Source organism: Pagrus pagrus, assembly GCF_965226575.1.
Source record: "Pagrus pagrus genome assembly, chromosome: 10".
Lineage (NCBI taxonomy): Eukaryota > Metazoa > Chordata > Actinopteri > Spariformes > Sparidae > Pagrus > Pagrus pagrus.
Window position 1 is genome coordinate 22,890,569 of NC_140194.1, and position 20,830 is coordinate 22,911,398.

General features: G+C 42.3%; 1 protein-coding gene across 2 annotated transcripts in view; it reads right to left on the reverse strand.

Annotated features, from left to right (window-relative positions):
• Positions 1-20,830, reverse strand: part of ppfibp2b (PPFIA binding protein 2b) — an 83,045-nt gene that overhangs the window by 5,842 nt on the left and 56,373 nt on the right. Inside the window, exons 7-27 of one of the 2 annotated variants that reach the window (XM_084364225.1) lie at positions 20,502-20,729; positions 19,416-19,508; positions 14,888-14,999; positions 14,689-14,721; positions 12,481-12,542; positions 12,276-12,351; positions 12,067-12,149; positions 11,835-11,902; positions 11,653-11,718; positions 11,478-11,538; positions 11,160-11,207; positions 9,701-9,851; positions 4,822-4,957; positions 4,610-4,729; positions 4,217-4,367; positions 3,778-3,889; positions 3,603-3,691; positions 3,274-3,396; positions 2,459-2,584; positions 2,187-2,375; positions 183-383 (exon numbers count right to left, since the gene is read on the reverse strand). In XM_084364225.1, the coding sequence (XP_084220351.1) occupies positions 183-383; positions 2,187-2,375; positions 2,459-2,584; positions 3,274-3,396; positions 3,603-3,691; positions 3,778-3,889; positions 4,217-4,367; positions 4,610-4,729; positions 4,822-4,957; positions 9,701-9,851; positions 11,160-11,207; positions 11,478-11,538; positions 11,653-11,718; positions 11,835-11,902; positions 12,067-12,149; positions 12,276-12,351; positions 12,481-12,542; positions 14,689-14,721; positions 14,888-14,999; positions 19,416-19,508; positions 20,502-20,729 (2,328 nt within the window). The remainder of the gene's footprint in view (positions 1-182; positions 384-2,186; positions 2,376-2,458; positions 2,585-3,273; positions 3,397-3,602; positions 3,692-3,777; positions 3,890-4,216; positions 4,368-4,609; positions 4,730-4,821; positions 4,958-9,700; positions 9,852-11,159; positions 11,208-11,477; positions 11,539-11,652; positions 11,719-11,834; positions 11,903-12,066; positions 12,150-12,275; positions 12,352-12,480; positions 12,543-14,688; positions 14,722-14,887; positions 15,000-19,415; positions 19,509-20,501; positions 20,730-20,830) is intronic. The other variant, XM_084364226.1, reaches the window with a different exon arrangement.

Sequence of the window (20,830 nt, forward strand, 5' to 3'; positions counted from 1 at the left end):
ATGGGCGGGGTTTAGAGGAGCAGGGAGGGGATGGGCTGAGGTATTATGGGCCGCAAGCAAAGGAAGCAGAGTAGTAGCAGTGACAGCTGATTGGCTGATGGAAAAGCGTGACAACACAGCATGTCATGTTGTTGTCACAGCTGTCACGGAGATGGGTCAGCTCTGCTGTCGTCGAGCCCCACCTGGTCCCTGGAGCGGTCCGACTCTCGGTCCAGGATGGGGCTCAGGCCTCTGAAGCCGGCGTAGGGCCGCACCTGGACCCCGTTCACTGCAGACTGTCCTGACTGAGGCGATGACGACTCCACTGGACAGACGTAGTCTGTGGATTCATCCGGCCGTCTCCTCCGGAGGTGGGTTAAGTTAGAGAAGCCCAACTTCTTCGGCTGCAATGAGAAGAAATAACAAAGGGATGTGACTGTCTATATATATACACAATATATATACACAACTATCACTTATGATAACACTGTACGCATCAAACACAGGAAAGTCCAACAGGGCAAGCCAGATTATTTGAACCACTTTATTTAGAGGGGCACCTCAAATGTCCCTAACAACAACAGACACAGTAGATTAAAGAAACCGGAAGTAGTACAACACACTGGGATGGATGTTGACAATGACAGTTTTGACTATACTTTTACCATTTGACTTCTACTCTGATTAACTTGGGAGTTTGTCTAAAATGATCTTCTGTCCTTGCGTTTCTTGCCTGTCTTGTCTGACCTCTTTTAATGATATAACCTCAGTCCCATTAACAGGATCAAATGACTGTGTGTTGTCTAAAAGGAGACGCTTCTAGTGGCAAATCCGCAGATAATTATCATCCAACTCTGCAGCCCCCCTCAGCTCTACTGAGCTTTATAGCATCTTTCAGCTCACTGTTCAGGTTTTATGGCCTGCAACGTTGCCGTTTTTGTTCACTGTCGCTCCTATCATCATTGTCATTTTTAGACACAGCAGAGAGTTATTTTCAGCTGAAAAGCTCTAAAAACCAACAATGCACTACCTGCTCAATACCAAACTGCAGTCGGACAAAGTTAGCAAGTAATCACTGTAGCAGCAGAGTGGTGCATTTAGGCAGCTAGACAGAAACTCCAAATGAATGGTAATGTTGCACTTTTGTTGTACAGTCATGCAGCTTTGGTGAGTACAATGTCGTCATAAATGATACAAAGTGTAAGAAAATGTCATTCATTTTCCTTTGGCAACTATATTAAAATGCAATATGTCTCCAGTCCACACACACAGGAGTTACTTTACATAAACTGTAACAAACACAATCAGATCAGATATCAACTTATCTGTAGTTGTAAGATACCGTACGGTTGTAATAAATAATTAAAATTTCAACTAAAGGACGATATGAAATATCATCTGTTGATGAAAAGACAAATTTCAGGTGCATATTTGAGATATTTCTATATGTATATGAAATCACGCTGATTAACACTCTTTAGATATGAGGTACGTGTTTCTGGCAGGCGAAATGAGGTCTTCTGTTTTCTCTCTCCTGTATACAGTGTCTTCTTCTATCTGTGCTTTACTGTTGCATTCAGTGCGTGTGAGAAATAAGTGAGACCAGGCAACAACAGCAGCTTATAGAAGTGTGTCCTCTAAGCTTGCTCTTGCTGACTAAAGGCACTGCGATATTATCACACAGCACTATAGGATATCACTTGGTAGTTGGCTTGGGCAGGAAATCCCCACACACGCGAAAATAAATCTATTTCTGTGTTTACTTTATGTAGCATTCCAATTTATATTTGTCCACAAAATCATCTGAATAATTACTAAGTTCTCACAGATTAGCTCAAGAAATTTTAGATCTAAGTGTTCAAGGTCATAAATGGGTCAGCAGAAAGTGTGCATTGTGTTTTAGGGTGGATTATTCTTCCATTTTTCTTCGGCAGAGCACAGAGGGACTTAGAGCTGAGGCTGCGGCTGATGGCTGCGTCTTAAAGCTGTGAGGAGGAGCAGAGCAGGCCGGGGTTCACGCTGCTCTCACAGGCTTAAACACACTGAAGGGCTCACGGCTTTAACTGAGCTGACACATCAAGGTTTCACCTCGGATTAAGGTGCTTTCTCTCTCACACGCAGGAAGACAGGACGGGTTAGCCGTGTGTGTTCTCTTAATGCAGCATTGTTGCCTCTGAGAACTTCCTCCTCTACTGGTATTATCTTACCTTGACTTTAGCTGTGATGCTGAGTGGGGTGTACCCCGGTGCCTCGGTGTACTCCCTCTTCTCTTGTTGAGCTTGTGTTCCCACCAGGTTGTTGAAGTTGGTGTTTAGGTGGCGTCTCAGCAGTGTTTTCTGAGGAGGGATGTTCAGCAGCATGGCCAGCGTATCCGAGGTAAACCGGGGCTCCAGAATCTATAGGAGAGAGACATATTGAGGATGCTTTCTGTAGTGCTTTTGTTTTTAGACCCATAAACCGTGTGATCATGTGTACTCACTACTAGCCCTCCGTGCACGCCGCTTCCCCTTAGGTTTGGTGCGTACTCTGCCAGATCCACAGATCTCAGCCACTCCATGACTCTGTGGTTGGACCACTGCACCACCTCACTGGGAGTGAACTCGTTCTGAAACACACACAGGAACACACTGTGCTGTAGATTCATGCATGAAGCACATTTACTACACTTAATTTAGTGATGCAAGACATAACAATTGAGACAAGAAAAGACACAACTAGGTGTATTTCAAGACATGACAGAATAAGCACATTATGGGAGGACAAACAAACACTTAATACAGAGAGGGGTGATTTAGAAAAATAACATCTTATAAATAAAAAACATTACTGGGATGTTGGCACTATTGTACATAAAAACAACACATAAAATGAGACCATCAGCGAGAGACTGGCTGTTTCTGTATAGTTATTACAGTTATTCTTGATGCCTGTCACCAGGTCATAAAATTAAAACTACTTTTATTGAGTGGTGAAGATGAATGGAAGGATCTCACAGCCTAAGAAAAGTAGTCTGTAGTCTGGTGGTACGGCACACAAAAAAAGTTCACTTTGTTCATCATCGTCATCTTTAGTCCAAAGGGGCCAGAATCAACAAGAAAATGGATGTTCTTTCTAGTAGCTTCAACTGCATTCAAAAATGGTTTGCAAAATCTTAACTTTACATTAGATGGAGTTAAGGCAAAGCTAGCAAAATGTATCTGTAAAGTAACTCAAAGTGCCGTACTTAAAGATGTATAAAGAAACAAGAAGAAACATTTGTAAAAAAAATTTAAAAAAATGTGCACACACACTGACCTCATTGCCGGGCCTGCGTCTGAGGCAGTTAGGGTGGAACTTGCTGACGTGGAGAACATGAATGGCACATTTGATGCTGAGGTGATGGAGCTGGCTGGTCACTTTGAGAAACAACAAGTCATTCTGAGATAGAGAGGAGACAGAGAGATGAGTAAACTGTAACAAGGAAAGAGAAAGTGAGCACTGAACTCTTCATGACAGCTTTTGGGATGTCAATTTGTGCCTCAAATTCATGTGTTTTCTGAAAATTGAACTACATACATGACTAACTTTAACCCAGTTTACTGTTCGGATGTTATTTGACTCTCACATCATTATTACAAACTCACCACAGTGAGGTACTGCAGCATCTGCCCATCCACTCTCCCGTCATTAAACTGGTCTTTGTATTGAGGGAGGCCGATGTCATCGAGCCAACCTTTGGGACATAAAATATCACAGTTCTTATGTGAGGGATCCTCAGAGCGAAGTTCTGTTTTATCTCAGTGTCTATTCAGTACGTACGAGTAACCCAGATGTAATCAAGCTCTGCAGACTTCTCAGGCTGCTTGCTGCTGAACGTCTTGATGGCTAACTGCAGCTTCTTCCTGTGGAGCGGATTCTTCACGGCCAGCTCCTGAGACGCAGTGGAGGAGAAATAACTTAATTTGAATCTTACAAATGATCTCACATAGAAACAAAAAGGATCCTGTTGGGAGAGACAGAGAGGTGTGTGGGGGTCTGAGGTAGACAATGTGACAGCGTTGAAGGCGAAACTAACAAGCAGGTTGAAAAGCAGGGACAGGCGTAGCTAAATGCCAAATAGACAGACAGACAGCAACAATGATCAGACAGGTAGAACTGGAAAATATCTGACAGGCTGAATGAAGAATTATTTTGTTGGCTTAACCAAGACAGCATGAAATATGACTCAAGAGTAGGTGGTGTGTTTGTGTGTGTGTACCCTCTCTAGGTCTTGCGGGCTGGCTGACAGAAGAGTCTGACCGCTGGTGACCCAGTGGCGAGCGAGGATGCCGTACTGACCCAATCCAATTTCCTCAAGCCAGTCACACACCTGCTCTGTGCTCCACTTGGAAAAAGGCATCTTCAGGTCTCTGACATGGTGAGAAGAAAGAGACAAATGATTGACATCGAAGGTTGTTTTAATGCAGTATTCCTACAGGACCATGTAGGTATCTACAGCTAATAATGCATGTTAGTGATTCTCTTGCTGCTTAAATGAATACAGCCTAAAATGTATATTGATTATATGCATTTTAAATACAAAGAAGACAAAAATGTTGGTCGAAGTGGACGAAAATACATAGTATGTGTGAGTAAAGTTGTGTCTTTATACCGTGGGTTCCCTGAACGGGCCAGTCTCGGTCCAGCTGTAGCTCTCAAGCCTCCCCTCTTGAACTCCCCCAGGTCGGTGGTGTGACCCTGGGCAGGACTACCTGACTGGCTGCGACGGATCCTGGGGACAACCAAAACTCTAACGTGAGTGTGTAAAGGTACAATTTAATGAAGAGAATGTGGCTGTGTGAGGTGCTGTACTGTACAACTTACTTCCCCCAGAGCTTCTTAATGCCTCTGTGAGTCTTCCTGTTCTCTGGTGAGACGGGGGACTGCTGTCCAGAGTCCACTCCAGAGGACAGAGGGGACTGGTCTGACAGGACGCTCTCCTCTAGCTTCTCTGAACGCCCTAGAACACAATCATTGATACTCTGGTTCAGTCATGTAAGGAGAAATCTGGGACCCAAAATCCATTTGTGAGAGGGAATATCCTTTGGACTAGCATGGACCACAAACGTACAGCCCATGCTCACTGTTTGTTTGCTCAAAGTTCAAGCACACTTTTGTTCTGTCTCAGGTTGTACATGGCATGAATTAGCCATACACATATACATCTTTCTCTGAAAGCCACTATAACATTAAAGCTGCACTGTCAATATTTATTACTTTAAAACTGGATCAAGTAAACATAAACTATATTGACTGTAGACTGTCCTCTGTACTCAAAAGTTGCTGTGACAAATCCAAAGAGATTTATCAACAAACTGCAGTTTTCCTCAGCTCCAGGGAGCTTTTTAGTTCATTGATTTGGTGTTGTGGTGAGAAAGCCCTGATAAACCCACTGTGTGCAATACCTTTTGTTCTCAGAGGTTGGGGGAGACCAAGACAGTGCTGACAGAGAGTTGATGACATACATCACGACTCAAAATGGATGCTAGTGTTGCTCAGTGTCAGATGGATGTCAGAACATTTTTGAGGATATGTTCACCCAAAAACTAAAAATCTAAATATCTACTCAGCACCCTGCTGATGAAGATTTTTTTAATATGTAGTTGAACTGTCCAAAGAAAACCAACTGATGCAGCTTAAGCTGCCTTATGGTGTATCAGTTCAGTTCAGTTCAGTCATTTTATCATCCAGATGGGAAACTTGATTTGCAGTCAGGGGCACAAAGATAAAAAAAACAGGCAAATACAACAAAACAAAACTAGAAATACAAACACTACAAAAATGTGCAGATTAAGCAGGGTTATTGCTCAGGGAACAAAGAGGTTTCTACTCCTATTGCACTTGAACTTGGGAACTCTAAATCTTCAGCCTGAGGAAAGAGTTTCCAACTCAAAGTAAAGGGGGTGGTTTGTGCAGTCTGATATAGACCTGGACTTGCAGAGAACCTGCTGGTCAAAGATAGTCATCAGGGAGGTCTGCAGGACACCTATCACCTTACCAGCCACCTTCACAATATGGCTCAGGTGGTTTTTGTCCCTGATGTTCAGGTTACATAACAAGCAATCATAGAAAAAGTAAGAACAGCGTCAGTAAATGACTTGTAAAACATAGTCATCATTTTCCTATCTACATTAAAACATTTAACTTCCTCAGGAAGTTCAAATGATGCTGTCCCTTCTTACAGACCGCCTCAGAATTTCCATCAAATTTAACATTTTTATCAATGAATGTTTCAAGATATTTATAATATTCTACAACTTTCCTCTGAGATGGTGGGTGGGATGATCTGTACTGTAGTTGTAGGCTTCATAGTGTCATATTGATACTTCAAAACATGTGCTGCAGCAGGTTATCAGTGCCCACCACATGATGGAAATCATTCAGAAACTGTAGGAGGTCATTCTGAATCAATACAACTTTGCATCTAGAAGCCTATACGACTACTCTATGTTGTATACACTCACACCACAAAAACCCAGACTGATCTCAACTGGATGGTAACATGGCATCACACACTGGGGTTGACATGCAATACCCACCAACATCATAGAGGTCATGTTTTCCAGGAGATCCTGAAGCAGAGGAGGTTAGTGAAGTGAGAAGAAAGCAAGCAGACAGAAAGCAGAAGCGTGCATTAGTCACACCCTCTTTATCTCCAAAATAAATATTGTATACATGTTAAGTGTCCTAAGCGGCAAATCCACAAGCCTCAGGCAGGTGCCAAACTGGGCCAGAAACTCAGACAGGATTAGGTCTGCTTGTTTACATGAAACTTATATTTGTTTCCACAGACACTGACAGTGTAGGTGGGTCTTTGTTAGCCTAGTCAGTGTATAAGCCAAATATGAGACAGGATGACCTGAAGAGGAATGAAGTCATCCCGCACACAATTTCCTTCTTGATTCTTAAACACACTTTAATGTGAAGAATTGGTGGAGTTACTCTTTAACGTGACACATCCTCCTCAAAACCCTGATCAGAGGCTGAAAACCAAACTCTATCTCTCTCTGAGGAGTTTAACCAAAGCGGTGCTAGAACAAACTCAGACAAGTCTGTTGCCACCTCATTACAAAAGTCTTTGACGGGGAAGTAATTGATTCTTTTTATTCTTCGCCTGTTTACTTTGAGCACTTACTCGACTTTCTCTTTCTGAACGACCTCCTGCTTCAGTCTGTCAGAGAGAGGGTGCTGGGTGAGGCAGTGAGAGCAAAACGGGATGTCAGGTTGCATCCTTGTTTGTTTACTTTGGATGTCTAAGCTAGTTGAACCGCACACGTCCTTAAGCTTGCACTCCTCACCCTCCGATTACCCTCCTGCTTTAAGCTCTGGCTCTGTGTAGGCCGATACATGGGTGGCTGTGTGCTTATATGCCTATTAGCTTTAAGCGTGCGGATGTGTGTGTTTCAGCGAATGCTGATGCGAGACAGCCAGGCATTATCTTCGACAGCTCCTTGAGTCATGAGGGAGTCCTAATAATCTCGGCTTTAGAGCAGTTTGATCCTCGGTGAAAACAGTCACTCACCTCTGAGGTCTGACTGTGACGGGGACTAGATTGTTTTGTTCATGAGATGAGTGAACAAGTGAGTTTTGTTTGTCAGAAGACTCAGAGAGCAACAACATCAACTCAATGACTCAATTCTCCTCATACTGTGTTTCAACCAGTGTTGACATCTGAATATTGTGTGAGCATACAGTACCTAAAGCCGGAGCACTGGCGCTCCTGCAGCGAACTGCGGCATGAACACAAACAGAGAAAAGAGCAATCCGACAGCAAAGCAGACAGGAGGAGGAGAGAGGGCACAGAGAGGGAAGCAGTGGGAGCAGAGTTAGTTGAAAATGAGTTATTCAGCGGTTACACATTATTGAATTTGTTGTTTTGCCAAATGAAAGGGTCTGTTTAGAAGCATATTATCCCACTTCACTCCTGTGGTATTAGTTTTACAGACAATTCTTTAAAACTGAGGTGAGTGGGAGTTCATTTGGAGTGATTACAGCAGCAAAAGCAGAAACATTGGACCTCCTGCAAGAATATTTTTGTATTCATATCCTGAACTATTCTACTGTTCTTTGACTTATTTCTCTGAGGTTTGCTCGTACGAGTGTCCCAAGGCAGACTCACCAAGCTCTCCGAGCAGTACAAAGTTGTCCTAAATATGCTGAACTGTACATGGTGAGGCGTCTGTGATGGGCTCATTAGCATCATCAACAGTATAAGGCTGTCTCTTCTGCTCCGTTTGTCAGCAAGTTTCATTCACAAAAACCCAAGAGTTACCATGAGTAGAAAGAAGAATTTCATATCTCAGGGCTGAAAGTCCAGCTGTCAGAAGTCATCAGACCAAAACAGAACAAACCGCACTTGTATAGACCCAGAACAGCTTTAAAATATTAATAAGCTGCCAACAATGTCTCATCAGGGCCGTCATAAAAGGTCTAACTTCATCAAAGCTGTCCATGACTAATATGAGAGGCAGTTAAGTGGATACGACTGCTGCAGAGATATTAGAGGAGAGAATATTACAGCCGACAGTAGATGACCTGCATAAAGACCCTGAGCTGCAGCTGTCAGACTGAGGACTAGTGCAGACTACAAGACTTTTGCTATGATTCAACAGGCTCAGACGAATTTCTTTGATCTGAGATTAAAATTCGAAATTCGGCACAGAAAACGCTTCGTGCCCATCAGCTCCAGCCGTTCAGAGACGCGTCGTCACCTCACGCTGCCAAAGCTGGAGGTCCGGCAGCTCTGAGTGCAGCAGGTGGAGGTGAGATGATGTTGACAGACGTCTCAGCGGAGCACTGAGTCAAATGCAGTAAAAGAAATATCACAGTCCAGTTGCAGCCTGTAGTGATGATAATGATGTGAACGTCAAGTTCAAAGCACGACTCCCTTCAGCCGTTTGCTTTGTATGCACAGACTGGAGATGATTTTTTTTCTACAATTCTTTTTAGGTTTATTCCTTTATTTATATTAATTATTAACTATGTTGCTCTCTAGATAATTGTGTGGTGGGCTCATTTTATGCCCAGTGTTATTCATATACTGTAGATTCAAAGTCAATTTACATTTACTTTTTCAGCCATAACCTTCTTTGTGGCTTATGTAGATCGATTCTGTGCTATTTTACAGCTGCTCTCTTGTTTGATACAAACACCACAAACTGTATGTCAGGGAATTCAACCTCTCACGTGATCTTCTGGTAATATTTTTGATAATTTCTTGCAGTCTTCTCCAGTCATCTTGTAATCATCACTCTTGGTCTGAGATCAGCTCTGTTTATGTCTCTTATGTCAAGATAACAACAGTAGGTCAGTGAGCAGCACAGGGAATCATAGTCACTGCATGATTGTGATTCATTTAGCATCAACTTATTCGTATAATTTCTCTTAAGAGATTTCATTTTCATACTTAATTCATACAAATAATTAACTATAACAGTGTGTTTCCCCTGAGGAGAAAGGCAGACTATCTGTATGTGGCTTGTATGACAACTATTATACTATATGTTTGGGAAAATTAGTGAATGGGACAAATCTTCTTAAATAACTTGTACATGCCATTTAACAATGTTCATACTAACGGTTCTTGCATGAGGTCCAATGGCCAAAATACTGAAAACGGTCTCTTCAGAGTGTAACAGGTTACTGCAGAAGAAGTGAAATAGACTTAATGCGCCTCATTTTGACTGATGAAGTATAAACTCACTGAGACTGTAGTCCTGGTCGTGGCTGTGGACGGGAGAGAGCTGGACAGGAGATAAATACTCTCCGTCTACCTCTCTGCTGCCGTTCAGCTCGCTTTTTTTACTCCGTTTCCCCGGCAGAGTCTGGTACTTGCTCAGCTCCAGGGCTGGATTCTGCAGAAGAAAACAAAAACAAAAGCATGCATGACTTTTCGTCTGTCTTAACACCAAGTCTCAAATAAATGACCATAATCTGTGATGGAAGTCTGGTAACAGAAGCCTACATCCTGGACTTCATAGACATGTATTAAAAATTCATTATTCCTGTTTTGAATTCAAATGTAAAATGTTCTTAACGGATAACTTTGATTCTAACGAAGCTGACACATTGTTGTGTTTTGCTTCTGATCCTCTATGGAATCTCATTAACTCAGTAATTGAGATATAACTTGCATTTATATTATTGTATATCACGTTTCCTTTACATCTCTACAGGCTGGCCATCTTTCATAAGATAACAGCGGACTCATGATTTTGCCCCTTTGCTCTGTTACATAACAGAGTGTCCTCTGGAGGGTGAATGTCCGATGGTGCCAGTATCTGAGCAGGCATCAGATTCACCACTGCTTTGCAGGAATGAGAGGAGAAAGGCCAGCAGAAAGAACAGCTGGGAGGCAGCCGAGATGCCGAGCACTACTGACAGCCACTTCAGGTGGGTCTTGGCCCTTTATGTGTGTGTGTGTGTGAACACAGTGTGATTTCCTGTGTGCGCAGCATAAATATATGTGGAGCAAAGGATATGTGTGTGAATGAATGGAAGGCTGTGGTCACTGAAGAGACATTTTTCTTTTACTCAAGGGGAAACCTCAGCTGTGAACTTTTGATCGTCACACTGGGAACATGAGGTCAGAGGGCACCTGGAGCATTACATCACGCTCTGCGCTGTACAACACAAGGCTCATGACAAGTTACAAGACATAGTATTACCTAAGACAAAGTACAATTTGAAAAGGCGACGACAGAAAATTCACATTTGCATCGCGACTTTATTTACACACAACTTGTCCTAATTAGACATTTGTAAGCCTACACATGTCAGACTTCACCTCGCTACATTTCAGAGATATTCAGTGTGAAGTACTCTTATTTAAAAACAATGAATGATTTGAAACCAAGCATCTTATGTGATCTAAATACATATGAATGTGCGCATGCATGCATTATGTACTATACTATTACTAGAATGGGTCAAATTCATCTGTAATTCAATGTAGTATGTCAAGTAAGTTTGACAAAAAGAAGAGAAGAATTTTTTTTTTTGCACAGGATATATAAATATTTTTTTAATGAAGTCAAATCAAATGGACCCTATTCGTAAGTGTGTGTGTGCGTGTGCGTGTGCGTGTGCGTGTGCGTGTGCGTGTGCGTTTCTGGGGGTTAGATGAAGGTTAGGTTGTGTGAAGTCATGCAGCAGATCAGTACCTCTGCCCCTACGTCTGATTCAGTTTCAACTGGCTGGATCACTACAGCCTATATCCGACACAGACACATGAGAGAGGAAAGAACACACACACGTATACACACAAACCAAGAGTTAGCAGGTTAGAAATCCCACATCAGGTTAAAATGATGTTCATTAAGAGAGAACAAAGTTAGTATTAATGTTAATCAGATATTCAAGAAGCAGCGGCAGCAGATGTAGCAGGTTAGATTAGATATATAGATTAGTTTGATTTGATGATATTATTATGAGAGTCAGTCAGTCGCAGTAAACCACAGACTTGATATCAACTAACAGACCTTTTGTAAGGATCCACTCTGCAACTCTTCAAGACTGCTGGACAGCAACCGGCGCTGATGCCTGGAAAAAAAACCTCAGAGTTACAAAAATGGAAAGATCTCTAATCATATCATTCATATCTCACTTAACAAACATGATGACCACCGACACAAAAAACAGAAAGCTTCTACTTACCACGACCCATTAAAGAAGCTTGTGTCCCCAGTGGACAACAGCGATGTGTCCATAGAGTTCTGGATGCTGCGACAAATGGCACACAAGGGGTAAGATGAATAGGAAGCTGTGAGATGTGTGTGTGTGTGTGTGTGTGTGTGTGTGTGTGTGTGTGTGCGCGCGTGCATTTTGAGTGTTCATACCTAGAGTCCAGTTCTCTCTGGTAAGGAGATGAGGATAACATGAGCGGAGAAGACCCTCTTGAGGACAACTGTGCAGAGACAAAACACAGCATTGTTTTTCAGCTTTGTAAACAGTCTTCAGGCAAAATATCAATGTCTATTTGTGGGGAATTATTGTTTCACAGGATATATCATGATAGATGTGATTAGTGCTTCACACTGCAGTCTTAGAGGTTGTACTTCCTCGTCTTACCTCTGACCGGAGGAAATCAGAGTGTGCTTTGTGTGTGATGGCTCTGAGTCTTAAACTGCCACTCAGCTCCTCCTCACTGCTCCCTGGTTGGTAAAAACACATATCACACAGCATGGCTCCATTACATAAAAAGGAAGGAGTGCAGCGTTTCCTACATTGAACTTCTTTTCAAAGTCACATTCTGGGACAGCAGAGGATGTAATTCTTACCCTGCGTGAGTGCCACAACATCCCTAATCTTTCTGTACTGGCCCACCAGAATGGTCAGCTCCTCTATACGTCGATCCTGTCATCAGTAGGACACAAATATGTTGCTTTTCGTGAATCAGGTAGATTGATGGGACTTTTCATCAAAACAAGCTGGACGGTCAACGTTCATTACAACAGGAGTGTAATAAGAGAGGTTTCATTTTACCTTCTCATCATTTGACGCTAACAAAGACTCCATCCCCGCCTTCAGCCGCTGGTATTCCTGGTCTAACAAAGAAACAAGAGGCTTTAAAATGTTATTTTGGACTCACAGTAACCTCACGTCTTGTAAATTTAGAGCATGATGGGTGCCTGATGTGATGTTGGTGACAGATATGACAGCCATGCTAATATGAATAAACAAGCAAAACAAATAGACAGTGACAGCATGGCTGCCCATACGCCATCACCTGGGACAAACACTGCAGCCTTTCATGATGACACAACTGGTGCTGTGTGTCCTGATGACGCCAATACCAACACAAAATAAGAGTCTACTGGACTCTTATTATTACATTTATACAGAGAGATGAGGCTTTTACCGGCAACACAATGTGAACACACAAACAGGCCTGGGCCAGAAGTCATTCGATATCCTTTCAAATACAGACTTCTTAAAGGGGAACTCCACCATTTTACACATAAAGCTCAGTTCACTCATACTATAATATAGCATTATGCCTTCTGTGGCTTTGGAGGAGCTTTGTCAAGTCTGCGAGAATAACCCCAATGACGTCATGGTGATGTCATCAAGGTTATCTCAGCTAGGGCTGGAGACTACATATTTAGAACAGAAACAAACACAGCTGATGTTTGAAAACATGGCCTTTATCAGTTACCTTATTATTATTATTATTATTATTATTATTATTATTATTATTATGCTTTTAGTATTATTAATATTCATATTTTAGTTATTGTTTTTTTTACTACAGCTGTCATTATTGTTGTGGCTTCTGTACATCTCCATGCCCCCCTGCCACTGTCAGCATGTGCTTGCTCAAGGGGGAAATGTTGGGTCTCTGTAAATAAATTCATTTAAGAGTAAGGTTAGACCTGCTCAAATTGGAAAGTGTCATGGTATAAGTTTCGTTGTGAACTGGGGCAATACAAACATTGATTGATTGATTGATTGATTGATTGATTGATTGATTGATTGATTGCAAGGCAGATGGATTTGTGAGATCATGTGATGATGTGATTTTGACAATCCATCTTGCCAGGCTTCAAACTATGTGCTTGTGGCCGTACACACTGGCGTCCCTTGTGGACCGACAGTTACAGTTTAGGTGTGACTGTTCATTTAAAAACTACAATGGCAAGAAGACTTTGTTCATTCACCATTTTCTAACTCTCTCTATCCCAACTTCAATTCATTATATCCAGTGCCCACAGGGAGCTCATTAGAGTCAGCAAGTGTCTAGGCTCCATTGGGGGGATTTCTTACTGTAAACTACTCACGACTTCGCCTTCCCACTTAAAATATAACAGGCATCAAGGCATCATCTTGATTGCGCACATGGCAATAAACATTATTTATTCACTCAGGACACACTCAGATTGAAGTCTGTCCTGATTGAAATAAAGAGAGCTAAGGTGAAGCTGGTATCCTGCACAGTCTGAGGGAACATGTGACCAAAACAGAAGTATAGAAATAGATGAGAGGTCACAGAGTAGGGGAAAAGGGAGGCTGTGACAGTCTGTGTGTGTGTGTGTGTGTGTGTGTGTGTGTGTGTGTGTGTGTGTGTGTGGGCGAGCAAGAACTATGCAGTGTTATCTCAGCTGGAGAGACAGTTTCAATATTATGTAGAAAGATGCAGAGCTTTTCAATTTTTGAGACTGAGAACAAACATTTCTTTCTCTCATGATTTCAAAACTACGGTCACGATTTTAAACCTCCCGGTGCAGGAAATCAAAATTAGTTATGAGAGTAAATAAACGACTTATATCTTAAATTTGATTCCTCATATGGCATTTTGTCAGCAGGTGGACATAGTATACTGTAGGTGGTATAAAACTCTTCAAGCATGTGTTTCCCATGTTGCACTGAAAGGATATACAGTCTTACTGCACTTTGGTTCACTGAATTATAACCAACACACACACTGAAACAGGGCTAAGGTCCAAATCTTAAACCAAACACTCTGCTACCAGACACCTGATTAAAAGACTACTAAGATGAAACATTTAAAGTGACCGCTTGCTGTTTTTATGTTTCAGATTTGTTTAGATTTTGAGCTGAAATCACACTTTACAACACTTTATCATGTTATCTATCATGAGAAAAACTGAGCAACTGAGCTACCAAGTGGCTGTATAGACAGAAGAGTTTGGTTGAAAAATTAGTCCACGACAAAAGCACAGCATGCCTTACATTTGTTAATCAGCTGCTTGACATACACCTCCTCTACAGCAGAAGGCAGCAGAGAGTCAAAAACAAGTCAAGATTAGAGCAGAGGAGAGAGGGACATGTTGATTAGATGTTACAGTAATCAGAGTTGACAGACATGCACATCATCCACACTGGCAGACGTGGATCTGGTGTGATTGGTCGGACTGGCAGCTGTATGTACCTCTCTCTGCGTTGTCATTGGCTGTGCCGCCTCTGGCCAGCAGCTGGGTCTGCAGGCATTCAATCTCAGCGTCTTTGGAGGCCAGGAGCTGCTGCAGCTCAGAGATTTCTGCCTGTGGAGGAAGGCAGAGTACAAGTCTGTGAGCTGTGTCAGTCTTCCAGGTCAGTGGATATCTAGGGTTGTTAGGGGTTCAAGTCTAAAGGCCACTGGGCTCGCAGCGTCCTCTTAGAAACAACAGTATTTTATCATGTTTACTGTCTGATTGGGCAGCTGGAAATGTGTTATGTTCTGTATGTGATTTAACATGCCTCGTGGTACTCATGTGAGAGCGGCCAGAGTCACAAGGGATGAGGTGTGAATTGTTTACGAATCCCTCGGGTAATGATATTAGATGGCATTGTGAGCTGCTGATAATGCAAGCGTGTCTCTTAAAAACAGTGCTACACAATGAGAAGACAAACCAGATACTGAGTCCATCAACAATCAAATGAGGGCTAGGTCCTCACATCATGACTAGGCCTGCTTAGCAAGAAGAGAAAACACATCTAAAGACAACTATTGTAAAATGTGCTGAAATCCACAATCCACAGGGCTCCACTGCCACGCTTCTGCTGCATACTGATGTTTTTATTTGTTTGAATCATCTTCCCTACTTTAAGCATTCCCTTCATGAGGTGTGAAAACATTTGTTCACCATTTTTATTGGTTATTTTATTAACCACATTTGAGTCAAAACCCACCACAGTTCTCCCCGTTCCTACACCCCACTATCTTTAAAAACTACATCAGCCACTGACACTGGCTGCTGGCTTACGCTGCTCTGAGAACAACTTACATGCAGTATTTTGGCCCAAAGGGACAATTTTATTCAAAAGAGAAGTCATTTGAGCTGCCGTCCCTCGGATACAGCATTCTGTCCAGCATCAGTTCACATCTCTATTAATGTGTTGTGATGACTCTCACGTGCTTGCCACATGACTAACAGCTAAGGGCATGGTCACACTTGTACCAGCATCTGAGAGCAATTTGTAAGACATTTTTCCATTTCTTATAATTTCCACTGAAGCCCACGTGACTGAGGAATCGAATAATTAGTTAATGGTTTTGGTTGGATTCCGTCAGGGCATCTTTGTTGCACATCATACCCCCTTCTTTCTCCATTACTTTGCCTTCTTTCTCTTCACTACTGACTGTCCAATGAAAGCAAAAATGCACTGGACATGAACAGCAACGTCTGCAGTCTGCATCCAGCTTGGGGCTTCATGTCCTTCCTATTACATTTTTACAACAAGCTATCGAGTAAAGGCATAAAATGAAGCCAAAAGTCACCAAAAAATCCTCTCTATGAGTTTAGCACTTGCACCTCAGGTTAACATATCTATCAATCTAGCTAGTTTTGAGTTTGTAATTTCACTTGCCCCTAGTAAATTTAAACGGATGGCTTGCCGTATTGTGGACAACCTGATCTGAGTCGAGGATAAAAGAATCACGCCTAACCGAGACAAAGATGCTGAAGAACGACAGTTGCAGACGACAGGTGTGAGAAAACAGGTGTGTGTGCAGACATGTTTACAATGGTGCTATGCTATAAATGCAAACTTAACACCTCCTGCAGCTGCCTCACAATAAAAGCCCATGAGCCAAAGAAGCCTGGAGGCCAACAAAAGGAGCACAATGGGGCAGTGAAGTGGGCCAAGGCATGGAATAATTAACAGAGACAGAATAGTTCTGCTAGTTTGAAATGTTAATCAGCAGTTTCGTACGACAAAAATTATGTTTAGGTGAACTTATGTCTGTTATACACTCAGTTGACTTTGAAAGAGAGAGCAATAATTATCTCATCTGGCTGATATTAAACACAAACTCACATGATCAACTGACTCATGCACATGACGATCACTTTGGTTTACATCACCCATGCAAACAAAATGACAGGCAGGGAGAGAAAGTCAGAAGCAGGAGGTCCTTTTTTCTGCCTCTGCTCACCGACACATGAGCACAGACAACTTGTTCCTGACAAAATCTGAATCTTTGACTTGTATTTCTGTCTATCCGTCTCCCATTCATTCAAACTTGAACGTCTGTGATTTGTACAAAAAGTTCAGCCGGGCAAACAAAAGAAAAACAAGTAGAATCAGGAAAAGGAGGAAAAATAGGAGCTGCAGGCAAGAAAGAGGAAGAGAGGAGGAGTGAATAACACAGGTGGGAGACGGGTAGATAAGGAGGAAGACAGAGAGAGAATTATCTTAAGGTCCCAGTAATAATCAGAGGAAAGGAACAAACACAGAGAAGCGAGGACAAGCAAAAGCAAGAGGCAGAAGAGGAGGAAGAGAAGGAGGAAGAGGAGGCACCTGTGCGCCGCGCCAGCGCTCCTCCCACTGCTGCTTCTCCAGCTGTGTGTGCTCCACAGTCAGCTTGAGGCTGGACAGCTGGGTCATGAGCGACTGGTAACACACATGGAGAGAGTAAGAGATAGAGAGCTAGAGAGAGCAGAGACACAGGAAGAGGGAAATGACGGGGGGTGATTTAGAGATGAGGAGAAAGAAAAAGAAGAGCGGGGAAAAAAGTGGAGAGAGCAAGCCGCAGAGGGGTTAACAGAGAAGAAGAGAGGATACAGAGTGGAGGAGGGAGAGGAGGAAGGAAGCACTGTAAGCACAGAAAGCAATGGCACTTCAACCAATAACAAACAATGCGTTAGGAGAGAGATGCATTTTTAATCATAAGATATTAACATATTCCAGATAATGTCATGTTGTGCAACCACAACAACATGCTCAAACTCATTAACCATTATTTCAACTTCATACAGACTTCAGGCTTTCCAAAAATACTAAACTGTTCAGGTTGACTTATGGGGAACACGTCAGGGTGAGCATCATAAAGCTTCAAGAAAAGATGTGATGCAGATAGAGAATATACTGTACATGTAGAACAATTAATCAGAAGTTAAAGAGGTTAAATCAATGTGTGAATCATGAGAAGTGTCATGCTGAGTCATAAATAGATTAAAGTGAGGGAAGTTCACAAAGTCCACATGACAACATCACAGTATATATGTATATTGCTTTGCTGTCTTATCTGTATCATGACATAGTAGTACCTCATTTCCTCCCAAATGTTTCTCTAATTAGTCACCTTATCACTCTGTAATGTGACATCTACACTCGTGAGTGTGTCAGCTGCAGGCTAATACAAGCAGCTCATGAATGACTAACTGCCACTTTAATCTTCAACTCAGTCTTTTGTGGAATTATTTTGAATATGAGGTTGAACGCTCCTTTAATACAGCTGCTCTGCATTCACAACACTACATACCAATGTGGATATGTGAACAGCAGATTAGAAACATAGCTCCATATCGCCAAGAAATGGATTTTTCCCAGGAGGAATCTAGCTGGCTTGGAAAGGTTTCTCTGATACCCTGTACTGTATATGGAAACCAGTTTTCTAGTATACACAGAACGCTGGATACTTGAAGAGGCCACATTTTGGGAAAACATGCTTTAAACATACTTGCAGATAGTTTGATTGATACGACTCTCAAGTTATTACTGTAAATAATAAGATAGTGCCAGCACCCAGTTAGCTTAGCTTAGAATAAAGACTGGAAACAGAGTGAAATGGCTAGCTTGGCTCTGTGCAAAGGTACCATCTTCCACCTACCAGCACGTCTAAAGCTCAATAACTAACACAATTTATCAACAGGTAGAGCAAAACATGTGCTGATATTAGCTGACTGCTGATATCCTGTATCATAATATATGTCAGCCATTAAGTAACAAGAAAGTATAGTACAGAAATGCCAAAGGAAGGTTGAGTTACTTTAGAAACAGAGTTTGTTGTACAGAGTTGTAGATTTCTACCCTGTAAATTATATCTCTTACTATATATTTGGGGCACAATCCAAAATAAATTAATCTAACAGATCTTCATAACATTTAATATGTTTCAAAAATATTAGTATCTACCCCCAAAATCCTGCATCTGTCAGGCTGTAGTTCAATCTGTACTAAAGACAATCTCAAGGTGAGCGTAAGAGTTCAGAAGGCTGATATCCCAAAAATATCACAATATTCCTTTAAATGCATGAAAAAGCACTGGTGGTTTAGTGTGAGATATTCTCGACAACACATCCAGCTTCACAGATCTCTGGGGAAAGCCCGGAGCCAGAAGAATCATGTTCAAGATTATAATTTGCTGTTTTTCTATTTCAGCATTTTGATGGCGGTTGTAATGACTGTAGCGATGCTGGATATGGTTACACTACATTAATCTGTAGCTCTGATAAAGATCTGATATAACAGGGCCACATTAGCCCTGCAGCTGTGTTTATTTATATTTCTCTTCAACAGCTATGTACAGTACGTTTCATTACCAACTCACTTTTCGCATCCAGACTGCTGGAGTCTGCAACACTGATATGTCTTTATCTACACTGTCCAACACACAACATATGGCCGACATGTATATACGTAAAAGCAGTTCAGGTTGGCTCATCATAAAGATGTAAGATTTATGTACTATGTACCTTGGTGCCTCTTAGTTTCCTCTCATACTGGCCCTTCTCTCCCTCCAGCTCCTCCACTCTGCTCCTCAGCTGCTTCACTTCTTGTAGCAACTCCTGCAGCAAAAAACAAAACGCAGCATCTTTTACTGCATATGTCTTTGTCAAGGCCAGATTCAGCAGTGTAAACAGTTCAAAAATAGCAGCTAAGTGTCAGAATCAACAACATTACTGAACTGTATACATGCCAACACATAAATGGGAGGGTATTCAAACATCAGGGTCACATTCAGTGCAGTTATAAAGGTCTCCAGGGCTGGACAGTACAGTGGTTAATATAGGAAACACGATCCTCCTGAAACAGATACCACAGCGTGCAGTTATCAACAACCAGGGAAAGGATGAACCTGAGGACCCAGAACAAGACTGACCAGCTGTCCAGGCTGCACATCTGCCAGCTGCACAGTGCCACTGTGCGAGGGAAACCTTGTATAGCATGACATTTTTCTTCTAGGAACAGTTACATGACCCATCCACCTGGTCAGTGTAGGAGGAAACTGACAGATGTAAACGTTGTTAGTAGAGGGAGGAACCAGTGTCATGCAAGAAAACCACGTCAAATCAGGTAAAAACACAACACCTGGTCCAAAACCCAATTTGAAAGAATTTAAAAAGACAAATCCAGATCGGGTTGAAATATGTTTTTTCCAAATACTTCAAATACTTTGTTAGGCAAAGGAAGGGGCACGTTTTTGAGATGCTATGCCCCAAACATGTACCTGCAAATAATTACAGTGGACAGTACTACTTGTAAGGTTCCTTTTTTTCCAACCTTAAAAACCCTTCAAATGTATGGAAGTATTTGGAAAGTCAATCAAAAGTCTCCATATCTGCAAGAACCAGAGTAGAGCGTGACCCCAACCTCCTGCACTACACACACACACACACACACACACACACACACACTACAAGAGAGACTGTTAGTTTGATTGTGTGGAAGTTTCCAAATACCGGGTGGTGTGTGGACTGGTTAAAAAGGGAGAGGAGAAGAAGAGAAGAAATGATGGGGGAGGAGGGGAAGAGATGAGTTCATCCATCAAGTCTCCCTACGTGTACAGTCTGTCCTCCATTGTGCATCCGGGCGTCAGAGCCAGACAGGCTGATGTCTGAGCCGGCTGACCCCACCTGAGGGCTGTCACCCTGGGCTTGGCCGCCTCCGGGCTCCCCCTGCTGGGCCTCCCTCTCCTCCAGGGCCCGTTTCTCCTGGATACGGGTGCTGATCTCCTCCTGAAACCTGCACATCTGCTCCTGGAGCTCACTGATGAGATTTACCACACACTGGGAGGGGAGGAGCGATGGAGGATAAATGAAGGGCAGCGGAGGAGGGGATTTGGTGAGGTGGAGAGAAAATAAAGAGGAAGGATGAAGGTGAGTTGAGA